Source organism: Bombina bombina, chromosome 2 (assembly GCF_027579735.1).
Source record: "Bombina bombina isolate aBomBom1 chromosome 2, aBomBom1.pri, whole genome shotgun sequence".
NCBI lineage: Eukaryota > Metazoa > Chordata > Amphibia > Anura > Bombinatoridae > Bombina > Bombina bombina.
This window is the reverse complement of record NC_069500.1, coordinates 1,004,232,390-1,004,254,769: the sequence shown is the minus strand read 5'-3', so window position 1 is coordinate 1,004,254,769 and position 22,380 is coordinate 1,004,232,390. Positions and strand designations below refer to the sequence as shown.

Sequence of the window (22,380 nt, the reverse complement as noted above, 5' to 3'; positions counted from 1 at the left end):
GTTTGGTTCACCCATACATATTATACACCTTTTTTAACAGACAAATAGGCCTTTCGGGTGACACCCTATATGGTATATAAAATATGAATAAATAGGAATTTAATACTGAAAATGTAGAAAAAAGAAATAAAATATCTCTTTTCCTGATTTTAGGAATACAGCATATGTCTGTTTCCAAGTAATTAGTAGTGAGTGTACAGCCTATATAACAGTGTACATTTGCTGTCCCCTCAAAATAACTCAACACACAGCCATTAATGTCTAAACCGTTGGCAACAAACGTGAGTAAACAAATTGGGCCCAATTAGCCATTTTCCCTCATCGGTGTCATGTGACTCGTTAGTGTTACAAGGTCTCAGGTGTGAATGGGAAGCAGATGTGTTAAATTTGGTGTTACTGCTGTCACAATGGCTTGTCGTTTTTGACATGTAAACACAGCTGTCAGTGATCACATGACCATGGCCCACTTTTCTTGTGCATCACTGAACTGTCTCACTCCTGAGGCATCCAGTGATTGATCACTGAGCCTAATACCAGCATGCACTCGGACATGCTGGTATCTAGGCTCCATTTTAGTTTGGATGCTGTACTTTTAACAGCAAAAAGTGATAGAATGTAATACATGGTGCCTCCCAAATGTTCCTCTGTTGAAGGAACTGTCCATATTTTAAGATAAAATACACCTGGCCCTCTGATCTGTAGGTAAAGTTTATGGTAAGGGATTGGTTATAATAGGAGTTGGGGTAAACCCTTTGAATTCCTGAACTGAACACAATTTGGCCATGGTGGCTGGCACACATATTTTGCCAGTCTCTGAAGTCTGTTAGTGTGACTTTCCAAATGAGAAAACTGGCACCTAGATGTCCCTGGTTTTAAAGTTCTGCTAACATATTTAGTGGACATCCAACCAATACATAAATCCTGATAATTCACTATTGTACTTTTAGATTTGTCAGTGACAAAAGGAGAGACCAATGGATGTCTTTGCTCAGATTTACATTTATATTTGTGAAAAATGTAGCACATTTCAATTGAACACTTCTTACTAAAATTCAAAACATCTCCTTCAGACAATGCCATATGTATATGACAAGAACAGAATTGTTGCTACAAACAATTGTCTTGGCTCTCCAGATGTGTACATCTAGCTCCCAGTAGTGCATTGCTGCTGTATTTAGACCCCTTCATTTTTTCACATTTTGTTATTTAGCTGTATGCAAAAATGGTTTAAATTATTTTGTTTTCACATTTGTCTACACTCCATACCCCATAATGATAAAGCAAAAAACATATTTTTGATATCTTTGCAAATTCATTAAAAAAGAAAAAACTGAAGTATCACATTTACTCAAGTATTCAGACCCTTATTTGAAGCAACTTTTGCAGTGATTACAGCATCAAGTCTCTTTGGGTATGATGTGACAAGCTTTGCACACTTGGATTTGGGGATTTTCTGCCATTCTTCTCTGCAGATCCTCTCAAGCTCTTTCAGCTTGGATGGAGACAGTCAGTCGACAGACATTTTCAGGTCTCTCCAGAGATGTTCGATTGGGTTCAAGTTTTGGCTTTTGTCATTCAAAGAGTTGTCCTTAAGCCACTCATGTGTTCTCTTGGCTGTGTGTTGAGGGTCATTGTACTGTTCGAAGTTGAATCTTTGGCTCAGTCTGAGGTCCTGAGCACTCTGGACTGGGTTTTCATTAAGGATATCTCTGTATTTTGCTGCATTCAGCTTTCCCTCAACCCTGACCAGCCCCTGACGCTGAAACACCCCATAGCATGATCCTGCCACCGTTGCGATGGTATTTTGCAAGTGATGAGTAGTTCTTAGTTTCCTCCAGACATGACACTTGGAACTGAGGCCACACAGTTAAGTCTTTGTTTTATCAGATTAGAGAATCTTGTTTCTCATAGTCAGTCTTTTATGTGTTTTCTTTTTTGCAAATTCCAAGTGTACTTTCATGTCTTGCACTGAGAAGAGGCTTCTGTCTGGCCACTCGGACATAAAGCCCAGATTGGTGGAGTGTTGCAGTGATGTTTGTCCCTCTGCAAGTTCCTCCCATCTCCACATGATCTCTGGAGCTCAACCAGATTGACCAATCAGGTTCATAGTCACCTAATTTACTAAGGTCCTTCTCCCTGATTGCTCAGTTTCGCCAGGATGCCAGCTCTAGGAAGAGTCCTGGTTGTTCCAAACTTCTTCCATTTAAGAATTATGGAGGCAACTGGGCTCTTGGGAACCTTCAATACTGACAATTTTTTTGTAGCCTTCCCCAGATTTGTGTCTCGGCACAATGTCTTTGAACTCTGCAGGCAGTTCCTTTGACCTCTTGGCTTGTTTTTTGCTCTGATATGCATTTTTAATGAGACTATACATAAAAAGGTGTGTGCCTCTCCAAATCATGTCAAATCAATTGAATTTGCCACAGCTGGGCACCAGTCAAAGTGTAGAAACATCTCAAAGAAGATCCAGAGAAATGGGATGCACCTGAGCTAAATTTCAAGTGTCATAGCAAAGGGTCTGAATACCTATGTGTCTGTTATATTTCAGTTGTTTCTTTTTAATTAAAGGGACAGTCAAGTCCAAAAAAACTTTCATGATTCAAATAGGGCATGTCATTTTAAACAACTTTCCAATTTACTTTTATGACCAATTTTTCTTTGTTCTTTTGGCATTCTTAGTTAAAAGCTAAACCTAGGAGGGTTCATATGCTAATTTCTTAGACCTTGAAGACCTCCTCTAAGCTGAATGCATTTTTACCACTAGAGGGCGTTAGTTTGTGTGTTTCTTATAGATAAAATTGAGCTCATGCACGTGAATTTATAGAGGAGTGAGCACTGATTGGCTAAAATGCAAGTCTGTCAAAAGAACTGAAGTAAGGGGGCAGTCTGCAGATGCTTAGATACAAGGTAATAACAGAGGTAAAATGTGTATTATTAGAACTGTTGGTTATGCAAAACTGGGGAATGGGTAATTAAAGTATTATCTTTTAAAACAACAAATTCTGGTGTTGACTGTCCCTTTTAATTTGCAATTTAAGTTTTCAGTTTTTTGTTTTATTTGTTGTTATGGGGTATGGAGTTTAGTTGGATGTGATTTTTTTTTTTATTTTTTACATTTTTTAGCAAAAGGGGCTGCAAAATTAAAAAAATTAAAAAAAATTAAGGGGTCTGAATACTTTCTGAATGCACTTTATATTCCTTTTAATATAAGTTTAGATAAAAATGTTAGATGAAGAAAACACCAAAAGGCTGTTCAGTACCTGTGAGTCCTGCATCTTAATTAATCTAATCCTCATATTCAAATTCCCAACACCTGTAAAGTTTCCTTTGCATGTGTTTATAAATGTAGATAAACAGCGCAGTAAATGTTTCTTATTATTTATATCTGTAATGGAACTGTTTGTTTTTTTAAAGGGACAGTCTAGTAAAAATTAAACTTTCATGATTCAGATAGGGCATTCAATTTTAAACAACTTTGAAATAAGGGGGCTGTCTGCCGAGGCATTGGCCCCTACTTATCAACCTGTCAACTTACTTGCATTCGCCGGCACCAATACGCTCGCCTAAGATTGCCATAGACCTGAATACGGTCTCCAAAGTTACCAAAAAAGCTGTCAAAAAGCCGCGCACCAAGTACGGCATGATGAGCAGCGGACTGTTGTTAACTAACAGTCTTTGATCTCGCTGCTCTTTGGCTTTTTCCCAGCTTTATTAGTACCCTGTCACTAAACACCCACACTAAACTGTTTTACCCCTATCCCGCTTCTCATGGACCCCGCCACAACTAAATAAAGTTATTAACCCCTAAACCGCTGCTCCCAGAGCCCACCGCCACCTACATTATACTTATTAACCCCTAATCTGCCTCCCCCTACACCACCGCCACCTACATTATGTTATTAACCCCTAATCTGCCGCCCCTACATTATGTTATTAACCCCTAATCTGCCGCCCCCCACACCGCCTCCACTATATTAAATTTATTAACCCCTAAACGTAAGTCTAACCCTAAAAACCCCTAACGTAAATCTAATTTAAATAAATATAAATAAAATTACTATCATTAACTACATTATTCCTATTTAAAACTAAATACTTACCTGTAAAATAATCCCTAAGCTAGCTACAATATAACTAATAGTTATATTGTATCTAGCTTAGGGTTTATTTTTTATTTTACAGGCAAGTTTACATTTATTTTAACTAGGTAGAATAGTTACTAAATAGTTATTAACTATTTAATAACTACCTAGCTATAATAAATACAAAAGTACCTGTAAAATAAAACCTAACCTAAGTTACAATTACACCTAACACTACACAACTAAATTATATACAATTGTCTTAATTGTTTTAATTGTAAAGTACAAAAAAAACAAAACACTAAATTACAGAAAATAATAAACAAATTACAGAAATTTAAACTAATTACACCTAATCTAATAGCCCTATCAAAATAAAAAAGCCCCCCCCCAAATAAAAATAAAAACCCTAGCCTAAACTAAACTACCACTAGCCCTTAAAAGGGCCTTTTGCGGGCATTGCCCCAAAGTAATCAGCTCTTTTACCTGTAAAATAAAATACAAACAACCCCTTAACAGTAAAACCCACCACCCATACAACCAACCCCCCAAATAAAATACTAACTAAAAAACCTAAGCTCCCCATTTCCCTGAAAAGGACCTTTTGGATGGGCATTGCCCTTAAAAGGGCAGTTAGCTCTTTTGCAGGCCCAAAGCCCTAATCTAAAAATAAAACCCACCCAATACACCCTTAAAAAAACCTAACACTAACCCCCTGAAGATCGACTTACCGGGAGACGTCTTCATCCAAGCCGTGCAGAAGTGGTCCTCCAGACGGCAAAAGTCTTCATCCAGACGGCATCTTCTATCTTCATCCATCCGGTGCGGAGCGAGTCCATCTTCAAGACATCAGACGCAGAGCATCATTCTCGGCCGACGACTACCCGACGAATGAAGGTTCCTTTAAGTGACATCATCCAAGATGGCGTCCCTTAGATTCCAATTGGCTGATATAATTCTCTGTTTTCTCTTTGACTCTCTCTTCCATCTATTTTATTTCTTCATTCTCTCTCTCCTGAGGCATTTAGGTGTTTTAGCCACTGCATAAATGGGGGCCATGGTATCAAGTGTACAGTGTGCGGAGCACAGACTGCTAAGATCAATGCAGGGATTTCAATAGCATCAAGCAAAGTAGTTTATCCTGGGGTCGTACTTAAATAGAAAAACTCTGCAAATAATAAAAAAAATAATGTAGACAAATCTATTGCAGATCTTTATTTACTATATGTTCTGTTCTATGCAAGTATAAAACGTGGATTTAATACAAAATTAACATGAGCAAGCCTGCACTGCAAGCTCTTATAATCTGTATTTGTAGCTTCATAAACAGAGCTCTTAGTGTGCAAGCTTGCTTGTATAATCTGTCCTCACTTTAAAAAGCCTGAACTGTGTACCCCTAAATCTACTTTATGAGAGAGTCCCTGATAGTAGTCCAGTACCTAGACTGCATCTGCACTGCACATCAAAGGAGAGGGACTTAGTCTTACAGAGAATTCATGCAATTTAAAATTACTGGTAACAAGTGCTTAAGATACCAAGTTAATACAGGCCCTAGAATTTCATAATAAACCGGTGTAAAAAAAACAATATAACATTTTCAGAAAAGAGTAAGCTACAAAAATGTGTTTTTAATTCATTATTTTATCATGATTATGCTTCCAGAATTTCTTTTATTAGCACCTACAGAATTATTAAATCATATTGCCGTGTACTAGAAAAACACTTATTCAAATAGTTATTTTTCTTTTAACTGATTTTTATTTTGTTTTATTCCATATCTCTGCAGTACTACCAAAAACAAATAGGCAAATCCTAATCTTTTTTTTATTATTAAAAAAGTTGGCTGATCAGCTTACATGTGCAGAAGGGAGATAGGAACTTATCTGAAAGGGACATGAAACACAATTTTTCTTTCATAATTCTGACAGAGAATACAATTTTAAATAACTTTATTTTACTCCTATAAATTTGCTTCATTCTCTTGGTATCATTTGTTGAAGGAGCAACAAAGCACTTCTAGGACCTAGATGAACACTTTAACAAAAGATGCCTAGAGAACAAAACTAATTAGATAGAAGTAAATTGGAAAGTTGTTTAAAACTGGAGGATCTGTCTGAATCATAAAACTTTAATTTTAACTTTACTGTCCCTTTAATGAATTTAGTTTTCTTGGTCTCTAATACATACTTAATGAGATTCCAAACCTACTGATTTAATTCCATAAAAACGTAATTTATCATCACTGCATGAGATGAGCTATTTTACAACTTAAATGCATTTCAGTAAATACAAGTAAAGTGTAAAATGGATTAAAAAGATTTTTTAAGTTAGTTATGTGAGAAAAAAAAACAAAAAAAACAATATGTAATATACAATATATATCACAGTTCCAAGTCCACTATACTGAATAAACTACATTCATATTCCAAATAATGCACATTGACTTATGGTTGTTGTTTTTGTTTTTTTAATTGAAGAAATAAAACTTTATCCGATTTTGTGAATATAGAGATTATAGCTGCCATTTCTCTCATTTGGAATAAATTGTTATATAAATATGATTACTGAACAATAATAATTATTCTGAAGTGAGAAGTCAGTTAGCTATGTTTAGAGATATTCAAAATTAAAAGAAAAATTATTGAAGATTACTTTATAAACAGTTGGTGCCAAATATGCAAAGTCAAGATCAGTCATTGTAAAAAAAAATCTCAAATTTTGCTGAAGTTTTAACTTCAGCATATGCTGAAACATTAACTTTTCAGCAACTGTATTTTTTATCATTGTAGATAAGTTTGAGTGTCCAGGATATTAAGATGTGTTAAACTTTAATAATATCTACCAACAAATGAGAACAGATGAAAACCTTTTCAGAATGTGTGGAAAGTGTTTTGTAAGTGGATTACTCACATGCCAGCCAGGGGTCCAGTCGGATGGGAACGCATGGTAACTGAGTTCCTGCACTATATTTACAGGAGGAACTAAGTTCCCTCTGGACAGAGAACAGAAACACTTCAATAAACACTGCTGCTGCTGGTGGTAAGAGTTGGACCACAGTCTGGTTAGAGGGATAGTTAGATCCTCTAGTAATGGGCAGTAACATTTCCTACAATACACTAAATGTAAGACTGTCAGCAGTCCTGCTGTGTTATAACCCCTGTTATGAATATTATCTTTATTATCTTTTATTACAGATGGTGCTTACATTTCTGTGTGGCTTGCTCTGGGGTTATTTTGCTCCCCTCAGCAGAAATAGAACAAATGCACCTTAAGTGGGTGAGACTCTGGGCTAGAGGAGGATTCTCAGGTCCAAAGGCAACCATTCAACCCTTAATTTGCTTTCATTAACCAAAGTCTATAGATTATAAACCTATAAATACAGTGTGTGTATATAAATATATACAGTATATATATATATATATATATATATATATATATATATATATATATATATATATATATATATATATATATATATATATATAAATAAAACAATATTAATTGTGAGGGAGGGTGGAAGTCGTGGTGAGTTCCCACACTATTTTTTGTAGGACTTGACCCCTGATGCCAGCCCCACTTAACAAACCTGTGAAGCTACACCAGCTTGTATTTGTAAAGAGCAAAACTGCTCTGGGCATTTATAACAGAATGCTGCTACACATCACAGCCATATAATCAAAATACATAAAAAAAAGCATGTGAAGGAATTAAAGTGACATTAAAGTTAAAATTAAACTTTCATGCTCTAGATAAAGAACACCATTTTAAACAACTTTCCAAATTATTTCTATTATCAAATTTGCTTTGTTGTTTTTGGTATACTTTGTTGAAGAGTAAATATCTGTGTTATACACAGCTGCAAACACTGCTACCATAAAGTGTATGCTCCTAAAGTCCTATGAACCTTCCTAGATTTACTCAATGAAGGATAACAAGAGAACATAGGACATTTGATAACAGAAGTAAATTGGAAAGTTGTTTAAAATTGGATGCGCTATCTGAATCATGAAAGGTAAATTTAGACTTTACAGTCCCTTTAATTTTTATACAAAGAAAGGTTTAAAACAAATCTATACTCACATTCAAAGTATTATAGACAGATTAAAACACCTGATTCTAGGGACCTAAACTGCAACGTTATAATATTTACCTATACATTGTTTACAAGATTAAAAATAATACAAAATTATTACCTGCTCAGATTTCATTAATTTATGGTTTGTCATAAGATCCTAGTTGATAATTACCATCCTGGAGTTGTCACGTGTCTAGAATCTCCATATATATGCTGTTGTAGACACAAACGTATAGCATTTATACATAAGTGAAAGTACAGTTTAACCATTAACAGAACTGATTAAGAATTATTTTGCACGTGCTCTATTAGAAGCTTAAAAGCACATTTTACTAATATTTTTTTCAAGTTAAAAAATGTAAATTGAAATGACAGGAAGGGCAGGTTTGTGCAGAAATCATCCCTAGGGAGAGACAGCTCACTTGGTTAGAACATTGCAGTCTCATAACAAATAGCATAATCTTCTTCTACATCAACCATTTGGAAATAAGTTTAACCTTGTAGATGGAATATGGCAGAACTTTAGTAAATACATTAAATAGCACTATGCTCAAAGGCCCTCTAGGGTACCTACTTGTTCTGTGTCACCGATTACCGTGCATTTATACTTATCTGATTAAACGTGCGTTTACCAATAAATCGTGTATTTATAATAGTTATTTGCATGATGAAAACGTATTTTTTTAGAAGAAGGGTAGATAAAATGTCAAACTATTTACATTGATGCTGTTTGTTATTGTAATTTTAAAACAAATTAAATAATGCGTCGTCTTCTTTTTTTAGCCCGAAAACAAGAAATCATCAAAGTTACTGAACAACTAATTGAAGCTATAAATAATGGCGATTTTGAAGCTTATACGTAAGTTATGAATATATGTACAATAATTTGCCAGAACATTTTATTTTTTAAATGAGCCGTAAGATTTGTTACAGGTGAGTTGTTCTAAATGTTCACTTATTCAAAATTTTCAGTCTCATACTAACAAGTAATGCTCACTAAAGCTAAAGTGAAAACAAAAGGATATTTATTGCAATATACATGAACCCCATATTTTAATCAGGGTATATTCTTTATGTTTATTTTATGTATGTGCTACTCACATTTATAGTATTTTACTTAAGATGTCTTGGGCATCATCAGTTTTAATTTCTAACTAAATATAAGTAAATATATATAACTAGGGGTCATTTTGCTTGCCTGTATTCCTGTAAAACTTTACAAAAAAAAAACAAATAGTATCCAGCAAAAGTAATTTTGATACTTATTGTTAAACGAATATTGTCAGTAAAAATTGACATCAGCTGTTCAAACATTCCGTATGATTAAAATGATCTATTTAAGTGTTAAAAATGATAAATGCAAGATAATAGCATAACATTGATAGGTAACATATATCTGTTAGGTTATGATAAAAGCTTTGGCTTCATGGATAGTTTGACATTATTTACACTCATATTTATAATACTGGAAAATTACGAATAGTCTGTTTTTAACAACATAATTGACATATGACATTGCAGGGGTAACAAAGGCTTCTTGTTCCATGATTGGCTAGAGCTGCATTTCTTCATTGAGATGACTGAATGCTGCTTATATTATATTTCACTCAGATTTATTGATATATTCATTGGATTATATAATGCTCGGTTATATGTTTTATGACACACAGGGCTAGATTACAAGTGGATCGCTAAATTATTGTGCACCCGTAAACGTGCAAGGGATAATTAACCAGCCATTATAAGTGTTTGGTTATTGCTACCGCAAGTTAACGGTAGCAATTAGTGCTCCGAAAATTAACCAAAGATTAGATCTCTAGTTAATTTTCTAAAAGTGCCCTAAATGCCCTCCAAATTTGAGGGCATTATAGTTTGTTTGTGTTTTTTTAATAAAAAAAATATCTGTACTAGGCATTTTTGGGGTTTTAAATTTGGTGGGAGTGTGGTGTTAGATAACAAAACACACTGAAAAGTGCCTTTACATTGTGGTCTATGTAAATATATATGTATATGCTTAGATACATATATATTTGTGTTAATGTGTATTAACACATAAATATATATGTATATATTTAAAAATGCTGCCCATCGCTGCACAAGGTACTGATGCTGTCTCTGACAGCATCAGAATGAGGTTCCCATAGGAGCATATGGAAGCTCACTCTCGTAAGTGCAATGCTTCCTAGCAGTAGGAACGCAAACTCGCATTTGCTTTGCGATTAACTTGTAATACCAGCGCACATTATTTTGCGCTGGTATTACAAAGTGGAGTGCTAATATCACTTGCATGCAAGCAATATTTAGCTCTGGACTTGTAATCAAGCCCACAATGTTTAAATACTAAATATAGGATGGTGTATTTATTCTCCTAACAGTAAAAAAAAAAAAAATGTTTGCAATAATTCAGGTGCAATTTTCAAACATTGCTAGGAAGGCTTCTGGATGTACTGTGAGAGGGTTTTTTGGCTTATCTATTGGCCAATATTTGTAGCTAAATTCTATATTTTTATATTTTCCGCATTTGCTTGTTATTTACATCTGTGAGGGTCTGCTCCTTTTATATCACTTCTGCCCAGTATATGAGGTTTATCTAGTTTAGTCTGACTGTAGTATAAAAGCTAGTACTGTATAAGCTCTGATTGGATTTGAGACCGCAAATAAGAACTTAAACTGTTCAAGTTCAGTGAATAACCTAAATGTTACAAAATAAATCTGTAAACTGTCAGATGATAAATAAACAAGTTTGTTACCAAAAACTGAAAAATAAGGTTAAAAGGCCTCTTTTCATGATGGCACAAGTAATGGGTTAACAACTTTAGAGATGTTCTGCAGTAATGGAAGTAATTTAGGCCTTGAAAGCTGATACAAACGGCTCCTGCAGTTGTCGAACATTTACAAACTCTGTGTATAAAAGCAGTGATAGAACACACTATTACGCATTATTTGAACAATATTGTACTGCATGAATTAGTATATTTCTATTATGCAAAAGTCATAAACAAAGACCATTAGAACCCTAAAAAGAGAAGCCTGGTTTTAGAGAAATAGTTTCCTACACCATCAAAAGGCACTTGGAAATTTGAGTATACGCAGATAGGAAGAGTTCTGGCAGACCCAAAGCCACAACAAAATCAGAAGAGAGCCAACAGCCTGTGTGATAGGTGTCTCACAGGACAACAACTTAGAGCAGAGCTTAACACTGGTTAAAATACGTAAGTTTCACTTTTAAACTGAAGAGAAGTTTGAGCCGCAGGTTTTTGTATGGTGTCAATCAGATGAAAGGATGGTTCCTCATTGTGTAACACCAACTGTCAAACATGGAGGAGGAAGCATGATGGTCTAGATACAGAGTCAGCAACTTGCACAGAGTCGGTTGCACCCTGAACTTTTGCAGTGCCATGCGATAACCTCTGGTATACTCCTAGTTAGTCAAAGGTTCATCTTACAGCAATATAATGACCCAAAACGTACCTCCATTATCAGAACTACCTTAGATGAGAAGATGGTAGGCTTCAGAACATGGAATGACCAGTACAATCTCTAGACTTAAACTCTTATCAAACTGGTTTGGTATGAACTGGACAGAAGGGTGAAAGCAAAGCAAATTTCTAGTGCAACACATATTGTGTTAGAAGAACTTTCCAAACAATATTTGATTTCCATTGTAGAAAAAATGCAAAAAGTATATTCGGCTGTTTTATCTACAAAAGGTAGCTACTTTTAATGAATCAAAAATTTAATTATTTACATTATTTAATTATTTACATTTTTTTTTACACATAATGATTAGAGGATTTCTTTCTTTATCGTAAACCGTTTTATACGTTATCTGATTTAATTTCAATCTACATTGAGACTTTAAACTGCATACAGTTCAATAAAAACTGGAAAATTGAGGTTCTCTGTAACGCACTCACACTCTCTCACGCATGCTCACACTCACTCACTCTCTCGCATGCACGCACTCACACTTTCTCTCTCTTGCATGCACACACTCTCTTTCTCATTCATTCACACTCTCTAACGCTCGCTCACACTCACACGCACACTCTCTACCTACCTTTACCTACATAATTATATTTAATAGTCTATGATGTGCAAGAATATATAGGAAGATTATGTAAATGTAGCATATCCTTAGAGTGCAGCTCGACCAATTGTTTAAAATTATAATTGGATCTGTGATTGACCTGCGCATCAAACGTGTTGGCATTGCATTACTTTATTACAATCTCTTCTGCTGGAGAATAATTTCCTGTGTATGGAAACTCACTTATAATAAGCATTGCTGCCTTGAGGGAATACCTTTTAAATGTGAGAGGTGGTAAATTATTTATTCATTCTGTTTTTGTAATGAAAATTTACATAGAGTTTCATTTGGGATTTATTCTAAAACAGTAGCAGGAGGACAGATGCTTCTACAAAGGCTGAAAATAATTTGAACTACACTCAAAAGAGAGAGTGATTTTTGGCTGCAAGCTAACAGCTAGTAATAATGGTCCAGTCCAGTATGAGGATATTTTTGACAGGCTTTTTGGATAAAATAACACTCTGCAGATGGGTCATTTGGATTGTGTATAGTATGTGTATTCTAAATTATTCAGCAGATAATTTTGTTTGTTTTTAAACCATTTTAAATCGCATTGTTAAAATAGAACTATAGTATCAATTTCTTTTTATCTCCCACTAAATGAAATTCTACATATAAATGCAGCTGCCTGTGATAGTCCAGGGACATGATATATGATAATATGCCGTGTGTTATTGTCTATTAGACTAAGATTTGACTGGGAAAACCACAAACTAGTTTTAAACCCAAAGAATTTACCATTACTGCTCCCTCCACCTATTAAAATAAACCCTAATTGGATCAACTCTTTAGGGCTCAGACCGTCAGTGTGCTAAATGAAAAAATATACCAAATGTAAGAGCTTGAGTATATGTCAATGCTTATTCCCATATGAGTGCCAATATCTGCCTGGTATTACATGTTATATGTTACCACACAGTTACATGGACAGATCTCCTGCATCCTGTTTTTTCTTTTTACAACATTCTTCAGCAGTCAGGGGCGGACTGAGACCAATCAGGACCCCGGGCAAAAATTAGGGAAGGGGCCCCCCACTGTCTCGCACTGACCTAAATGTGTTCAAATGTATGCAAATGAACATGGTAGCCTCCCTGTCCTTACCCCACAAGCCCCCCAACCTCCAGGGCCAGAACCCCCAATGTCAAGGGCCGGAGACAGGGCCCCCAACCTCCGGGACTTCCCAACACTCTAGGGCCCCCCAAGCAACAAACACCACATCCAGGCACAAGGCCCCCCACTCTGTGCCCCCAAGAAACAAACCCACACTTAACTGCTTAGTTCCTGATAGGGCAGCTGTCAACCCCTGGTTAAAGGGACATGAAACCCAAAACCTTTCTTTCATGATTCAGATAGAGAATACAATTTTAAACAACTTTCCAATTTACTTCTATTTTTTAATTTGCTTCCTTCTCTTGTGATCCTTTGCTGAAAGGTTTATCTAGGCAAGCTCATGAGCAGCAGATAACCTAGGTTCTAGCTGTTGATTGGTGGCTGCATATATATATATCGATTGTGATTGGCTCACCCATGTGTGCAGTTAAAAAGCATTAGTGCATAGCTGCTCCTTCAACAAATGATACCAAGAGAATGAAACAGATTAGATAATAGAAGTAAATTAGAAAGTTGTTTAAAACTGTATTCTCTATCTGAATCACAAAATAACATTTTTGGGTTTCATGTCCCTTTAAGTAGCACACCAGACACATGGAGATGCCATTTGTAGGCCCCCCTACATGCTGGGCCCTTGGTCTAGGTCCTATTTGCTCAGCTGATCAGTCCGCCCCTGTCAGCAGTACACACTTGCTGCTTCAACAGGAACATTGTTTTTTTGGGGTTTTTTTAGATTAATGTTAAAATGCTTAATGAAAATCTAAAGAAGCCTACAAAAGTTATGTTGCTGCTTTAACTTTGTGTAGTTACCATAGCTGTATTATAAGGGATTATAAATTTGCATACAGACATGAGCATCTGCAGATATTTTTTTTGGGGGGGGGCTCAAAAAGGAAAATGCCTGTAACAGTAACAAGGACAGTGAACCCTTTTTAATTACATTTGTGTTGTCTTGCTTTAGAATGGTATAGTCTAAAGTAGCAGTAGCCCTCCAATCTCTTTACATTAATTTATTAAACTGCATAGCAAAAAAAGACTACGATTTGGGTATTACCCCATAATTATGTCATCTGTACAACAAACTGAACTCATACATTTATATGCTACAAACCCCACCCACCAATCCAACACAAACTCTCAAGTCAAAATAAAGCTTTCATGATTCAGATAAAGCAGCAATTTTAAACAACTTTCACATTCACATCCATTTTGAAAATGTGCACAGTTTTTATTTTTACACTTTTTGAGTCACCAGCTACTACTGAGCATGTGCAAGAATTCACATAATATACGTATATGCATTTGTAATTGACTGATTGTTGTCACGTGATACAGGAGAAGTTATTGTATCATGTATTCGTTGATTATGCAAATTTACTGTATTTACCGGTCATTTAAAGTGATGGTAAAACTCTCCCCTTTTTAAAATCAGAACCGGAATTTTGGTGATATTTTAGTTGTAGTTTCATTCATCAGTTGTAATGAAGTTGCGCTATAACTTACTTTTTAATATAGATATGAAATTCAAATAAACTGTGCTCCACCACCCACCTCAAAAGCTACTGGTTTGAGTTGTTCTCCAATCAGCGCTATAGCTACAACAAGTGTCATATGGGGAGAGCGCTGATTGGAGAACAATTAAAACCTTTAGCTCACAGAAAAATTTACTTTTGAAGTAGGTGGCGGCCCATGTTTTTTTTGTTTTTTGTTTTTTTAAATGTCATCTATATTAAAAAGTTAATAATGCATCTTCATTACAACTTATGAATTAAACTCTAATATCACTCTATCAACATTCTGGTTCTGATTTTAAAAAGGACACAGTTTACCATCACTTTAACTCCCAATATACTAAAATACTATTTATCTTATACTATGTATCTTGTACTCCCTCTAGTGGTTCAACCCAGCAATACACATATGTAACATGTATTACAACAGTTTCATATAAAATAGACATCTCAAAATCTTTATTGATGGCCTTAGGCCTTAATGTATCCAACTTATAAACCCAATAGAATTATTTCTTTTGCAAAATTACCTATTACCACCTCTTGTAGGATATGGGACCTGTTCAATGATTTGGAATCTCAATTGTAAGATATGATTTGCTTCTAAGAGATGTTGTGCTATGGGAGATTTACTATTCTTAGTCTGAATGTTAGCTTTGTGTTCTGTTATTCGCTCACGGTAATCTCACCTGCATACCCTTTCCCAAATCTTATAAATCTTATGATTTACTTTATTATATCTGGACACAAAAAGCATTCTGTTCTCCGTCTTTAAAGACCCATTTCTTTAAGTCTAATCAGTGCAGTTTTATCATCAGACACTATGCAGCATACCCTTATCAACTGACCTTTGGGGAGAGAATATTTCAAATGTTCAGGATGAGCACTTTCATAGTGCAATACATTATTTCTATCTGCTTTATAAATGGATCAAACTTCAAAATATCCCCCACCTTTATAAAGCTGATGTCAAGAAATTCAGTATTTTCCTTACTCCAAACTAAATGTAAAGGGATAATGTCTAGTAGCACTATTCAAGGAATCAACAAAAGCATATAGGGATCCAACATTGTCCAATCAAATCCCAAAGGTATTGTCAATATAGTGGCACCATATCGTATGAATTTTGGCTTGCAATTCTTTCTTTTCTTAAATTGTGTAGGTTTGGACGACATTAGACCCATCACTATACCTTAAAGCTGGAAAAAATATTTGTCATCAAATAGAAAATAATTACATCTCAGAATTATGCTAAGTAATGCTACAATAAAGTCACGCTGACACCTCTCATACAGTCCTGATTCATTCAAGATCTTAGTCACTACCACATATCCACTATTATGTGTAATGGACATTCAAAGACGTGACACCTCCAGATTTAAAGGGACAGTCTAGTCAAAGTTAATCTTTCATGATTCAGATAGGGCATGCAATTTTAAACAACTTTCCAATTAACTTTTATCATCAAATTAGCTTTGTTCTCTTGGTATTCTTATTTGAAAGCTAAACCTAGGTAGGCTCATATGCTAATTTCTAAGCCCTTGATGGCTGCCTCTTATTTCAATGCATTTGACAGTTTTTCACAGCTAGAGGGTGTTAGTTCATGTGAACTATAAAGATAACATTGTGCTCACGCCCCTTGAAGTTACTTATGAGTCAGCACTGATTGGCTAAAATGAGTCTGTCAAAAGAACTGAAATAAGGGGGCTGTCTGCAGAGGCTTAGATACAAGGTAATCACAGAGGTAAAAAGTATATTACTATAACCGGTTGGTTAAGCAAAAATGGGGAATGGGTAATAAAGGGATTATCTATCTTTTTAAACAATACAATTTCTGTTGTAGACTGTCCCTTTAAAAGAACTGAAATTGTATCTGATTTACTTAAAAAAAAAAGTTTAGTAGGGGGCGGAGCTTGGTCACGCTAGCTGATGGCCGCATTTTAAATTAGCTCGGAAGCCCCAGTGCTCTTATGCAAAAGCTATTTTTGACCCATAGCTAGTGGGAACAGACTGGAACCCTTTAAAACTTAGTTGATCATCTACCGCACTTGATGCTTGAAGGAGGTGCCCTATATGAACCAGATAACGGGTAATCTTTATACTGCGTATTTGGGCCTATCCGGCAACGGAGCGCATTTTCTACTATATGCTGGATGCTTGAGACGCTAAGGCTAAGATTCTGCCGATAACACAGTCCGTGCAGAGGAGGAACCGCAACTGAAAATTCAGGAGTGCTGAAAACAGAGACCAGCTAAGAAAGCGGCGACTGGTATCACTAAAGGGGACAACGGCAGAAACCCTCAGCAAGCCCTAGAACTGCCACCAGTTACCTTGTGTGCACACGGACAGGTGAGCATAGCAGGCCTATCTAGCAAGATCTGGGTAAAACATTGCTAGTGAGAAGTGGGATAAACTAATATACTTGCGCTATAGCTGGGACTGGGTCTGACTCAGGAGGCATTTTTGGTGTCGGTCTTGGGGCAATTGCCGATCTCTCATAAAGACTGAACATCACACTAACTGAGGGTGACACTGATCAGATTTGGGCCTGCTGGGGTCTGGTGGTGTCAGCAAACGTTTATTAATTCAGCAAACCCTATAGAGAGCCATAAGATAGCCCCCAACACATGTAATTAGAGAGGCAATTTTTTTCTCACTATACATAAAAGGGCCCAGCTGGGGATGTCTAATAAAAGGAATACAAAGGCACCTAAGGGCTCACAATCCACAAATATGGAAAACTACTTGATCCAACCAGAGCCACCTTCCTGCTCCAGCAGAGAGTTGGTTGAGACTAGCAGGCAAGCGACCCTGGCTCTATCACAGTCTGATGAACACAGACAACATGTATATCTCACCAAAGAAGACATTGAACCACCTATCTTCCAAAACTGATTAGAGAGGCAATGTCAGATGTTAAAAGCATGTTTGGCGAGCTTAAAAAAGATATTGTGGCAATTGAGCACAGGGTTGTGCAAGTGGAAGACACACAGGAAACCTTGCGCTCTGATCTTCAGCACCAGAATAGCCGGGAATTCCACATGCCTTGAAGGTTTTCTTCTTTTTTCACCCTTCTTGAATTCCTTTCTCTCCCTTTTTCTTTATCTCCTCACCTCCCTCTCCCCCCTTTTTTTTCTACCCTCTCCCTTCCCCTTCCATCATCCTGAGTTAAATAAGCTGAAGGCTAGCCCACACGTACAGGTCGGGTGTATGTCCCTAGACCTTATCACAATCAATGTCAAGGGGTTTAATAACCCAGGGAAACGCTCAATAGTCACCAGGGATTTGCAGAACATGGGCGGAGATATAATATTTATACAGGAGACACATTTCTCTAGACTAAAAAATTTCAAATGGTTTAATCACTAATACCCAACAGCATACTTTGCATCAGGCCCTTCCAAGAAAAACGGAGTGGGTATACTATTCCGACCCACTGTTCCTTTCAAACTAGACCAGTCATACAGTGACCCTAATGGCAGATATTTGATATTGACGTGTACTTTATTTGGCAGACTCCTGACCTTGGCTAACCTGTACTTTCCAAACAGTGCACAAGATCTGTTTTTCAGAACTGTTACCCTGAAACTATTGGAAGTCCAAAAGGGGATTCTCTATTTGGGGGGAGATTTCAATGTATCATTAAGCCCTACTCTGGATACCTCTGATGGTCTCTCCAGCAATCCTCACAGGGTGATCAAAAATCTTATAGGGTCCTTTAAAGAACTTGTTCTTCATGATATCTGGCGCACACATCACCAGATCGCCAAAAACTACACTTTCTATTCTCATCCTCATAGCATGTACACTAGAATAGACTACCTATTTGCAGACTTGGCTGGCCTCTCCATCTCTATTAATAGCTCTATCCACCCAATTATATGGTCAGATCATGCACCTGTCAGATGCACTATTGACTGGCCTAACACCCCGTGACACCTTTTGTATGGAAAATGGACGAGACGACGCTCGATGACTCAGTGCTAAAACAAGAATTGAGTAATAAAATGGAGGAATACTTCAGTTTGAATACAAATGAGGCTATTGATTATACCGTGGTCTGGAAGGCGCATAAATGTGTCCTCAGGGACATCTTGATTAAGCACAGATCTGTGGCAAACAAACTCCGGCGGGATCAGTATCATGCCCTGTTGGCACAGGTGAATCAAGATGAATTGACGCACAAAGAACAACCTGCAAATAAGATATTGCAGGAAAGATTGACAGCATCTAGGACGGCTCTCTTGCACCACTTGCAAAAAGAGCAACAGAAAAAAGCATTGATACTCAGGCAGAGATTTTTTGAGCAGGGCAACAAGGCAGGTAGACTTCTTGTGAGGGCCTTGGCACGCAAGAGATTAAACTCATACGTTTATCAGGTAATCGACCACAATGGGAAGACCCAAAAAGATGGTCAATCTATTGCAAATACTTTCGGCATTTCTATGCCTCACTCTACAATATTCATAATATGGAAAGAGATCAGGTTGACAGTCCTCTTAGCTCGCCCTCCATATCAGATATCACTATCTATCTATCTGGAGTGCCCCTGTCGGCTATTCCCAAAGAGGACGCGGATGATCTTGAGACCCCATTTACGGCTGAGGAGGTCCGGAGAGCAATTAGAAATCTCCCAAGTGGAAAAAGCCCAGGCCCCAACGGGATAGGGACTCAGTATTACAAGGAGTTCGTGGACATTCTTGTACCACATATGCTACAAATTTTTAATCAATTACCGGAATCCCCGAAACTCCCACGTACAATGCTGGAGGCCTACATCTCAGTCATCCCCAAGCCCAATAAACCAGAAAACCAACCGGGCAGCTACAGACCGATTTCACTGCTCAACGCAGATATTAAGATATTGGCAAAGGTCATCGCTAACCGTCTTAAAAAGTTCCTCCCCCAGCTGGTCTCCACAGACCAGGTGGGATTTGTCCCTGCCAGAGAGGCGAGGGATAACACTCTCAAGGTCATTCAGCTGATATCCTATGCGCATGCCAACTCTGCGCCATTGGTGCTTGTGTCAACAGACGTGGAGAAGGCGTTTGATCGTGTGAATTGGGCATTTATGAGGCACACTTTGGTTAAAATGGGCTTCGGGTCGGGCTTCATCAGCTGTATATTTGCATTATATTCCAACTTAGCGCTAGGGTACGAGTCAATGGCATGTTCTCTAGACCCTTTATTATAACTAACGGTACGAGGCAGGGTTGCCCTCTCTCACCCCTGCTTTTTGCCTTGGTCATGGAGGTCTTGGCTTGTAAAATTAGACTGAATCCAGGTATTAAGGGCCTCACAGTGGGGAAGAAGGAACATAAGTTGGCCATGTTCGCTGATGATGTCCTTCTGACTCTCACTGATATCGGCTCCTCCCTTCTGGCATCGCTGGCAGAATTTGAAGCATTTGGGAAGGTCTCAGACTTTCTCTTGAATTCCAATAAGTCAGAGATCTTAAATGTCAGTGTACCTCAAGAGGCGTTTGAGAGGGCATGGCAGTTTTGCCCACTTAAAATTGTTCCAAAGCACCTAAAATACCTGGGAATCGCACTAGCCCCTTCAGTTAAAGAAATAGTAGATACAAACTATAGACGTATCAGAGATGAAGTGGGCAGAGACCTGGCAGCCTGGAAGAATAAATCTATCTCCTGGTTGGGCAGAGTACATGTCGTAAAGATGAATATTCTGCCCAGGGTTCTGTATGTTATGCAGACGGTTCCCCTTTCGTCTGCCTTGCACTTCATCCATCAGATTCAATCTGAAGTAGAGTCATATATCTGGAACGGCTTAAAACCTAGAGTTAGAAAAAAAGACACTGTATCTCCCAAGAAGTAATACCATGAACCTTGCATTTTTAATGCAATTTGCGATTTGAGTGATACTGCTACTTTGGACTATACTAATGTGAGGACTTTGGTGCAGAGTTGCATACATTATTTGTATATGCACAGATGCTGGACTTTATTTGAATGTTGCTTTAGAATAACAAATCAACCAAGTCTTAATGTTTTTTAAAACAAATAAGTCCTCATGCAACAAGGCTAGCCCCAGCTATAATTTTAGTATAGAGTGCATTGTTTTGCAGTGTTATCAGTTAAAGCCATTTAGGGGCATATATGTAGCAGATTTAGCCTTGAGAAGTCTGTAAGGTGCAGTTTAAGTTCTGGGCATTAGAAATTGCTAAATGATATGAAACCGGGCAAACTAAATAATGAATGTATATTGCAAAGTTGTTTCATTATGCATAACAAAACACTTTATATACAAACCCCAAGGTGTTTACTGACCCTTTAATTATATTAGGCCTAGATTTGGAGTTCGGCGGTAAAAGGGCTGTTAACGCTCCGCGGGCTTTTTTCTGGCCGCACCATAAAATTAACTCTGGTATCGAGAGTTCAAACAAATGCTGCGTTAGGCTCCAAAAAAGGAGCGTAGAGCATTTTTACCGCAAATGCAACTCTCGATACCAGAGTTGCTTACGGACGCGGCCGGCCTCAAAAACGTGCTCGTGCACGATTCTCCCATAGGAAACAATGGGGCTGAACGCTGCAAAAAAGCAGCGTTCAGCTCCTAACGCAGCCCCATTGTTTCCTATGGGGAAACACTTCCTACGTCTGCACCTAACACTCTAACATGTACCCCGAGTCTAAACACCCCTAACCTTACACTTATTAACCCCTAATCTGCCGCCCCCGCTATCGCTGACCCCTGCATATTTTTTTAAACCCCTAATCTGCCGCTCCGTAAACCGCCGCCACCTACGTTATCCCTATGTACCCCTAATCTGCTGCCCTAACATCGCCGACCCCTATATTATATTTATTAACCCCTAATCTGCCCCCCTTAACGTCGCCGACACCTGCCTACACTTATTAACCCCTAATCTGCCGAGCGGACCTGAGCGCTACTATAATAAAGTTATTAACCCCTAATCCGCCTCACTAACCCTATCATAAATAGTATTAACCCCTAATCTGCCCTCCCTAACATCGCCGACACCTAACTTCAATTATTAACCCCTAATCTTCCGATCGGAGCTCACCGCTATTCTAATAAATGGATTAACCCCTAAAGCTAAGTCTAACCCTAACACTAACACCCCCCTAAGTTAAATATAATATTTATCTAACGAAATAAATTAACTCTTATTAAATAACTTATTCCTATTTAAAGCTAAATACTTACCTGTAAAATAAATCCTAATATAGCTACAATATAAATTATAATTATATTATAGCTATTTTAGGATTAATATTTATTTTACAGGCAACTTTGTATTATTTTAACCAGGTACAATAGCTATTAAATAGTTAAGAACTATTTAATAGTTACCTAGATAAAATAATAACAAATTTACCTGTAAAATAAATCCTAACCTAAGTTATAATTAAACCTAACACTACCCTATCAATAAAATAATTAAATAAACTACCTACAATTACCTACAATTAACCTAACACTACACTATCAATAAATTAATTAAACACAATTCCTACAAATAAATACAATTAA

The 22,380-nt window shown here is 37.1% G+C and overlaps 1 protein-coding gene across 1 annotated transcript in view; it reads left to right on the top strand.

The window, feature by feature from the left end:
- CAMK2D (calcium/calmodulin dependent protein kinase II delta) overlaps positions 1–22,380 on the top strand; it is a 738,893-nt gene that overhangs the window by 679,845 nt on the left and 36,668 nt on the right. The window contains exon 15 of the mRNA XM_053703586.1: positions 8,941–9,016. Coding sequence (XP_053559561.1) covers positions 8,941–9,016 — 76 coding nt within the window. The remainder of the gene's footprint in view (positions 1–8,940; positions 9,017–22,380) is intronic.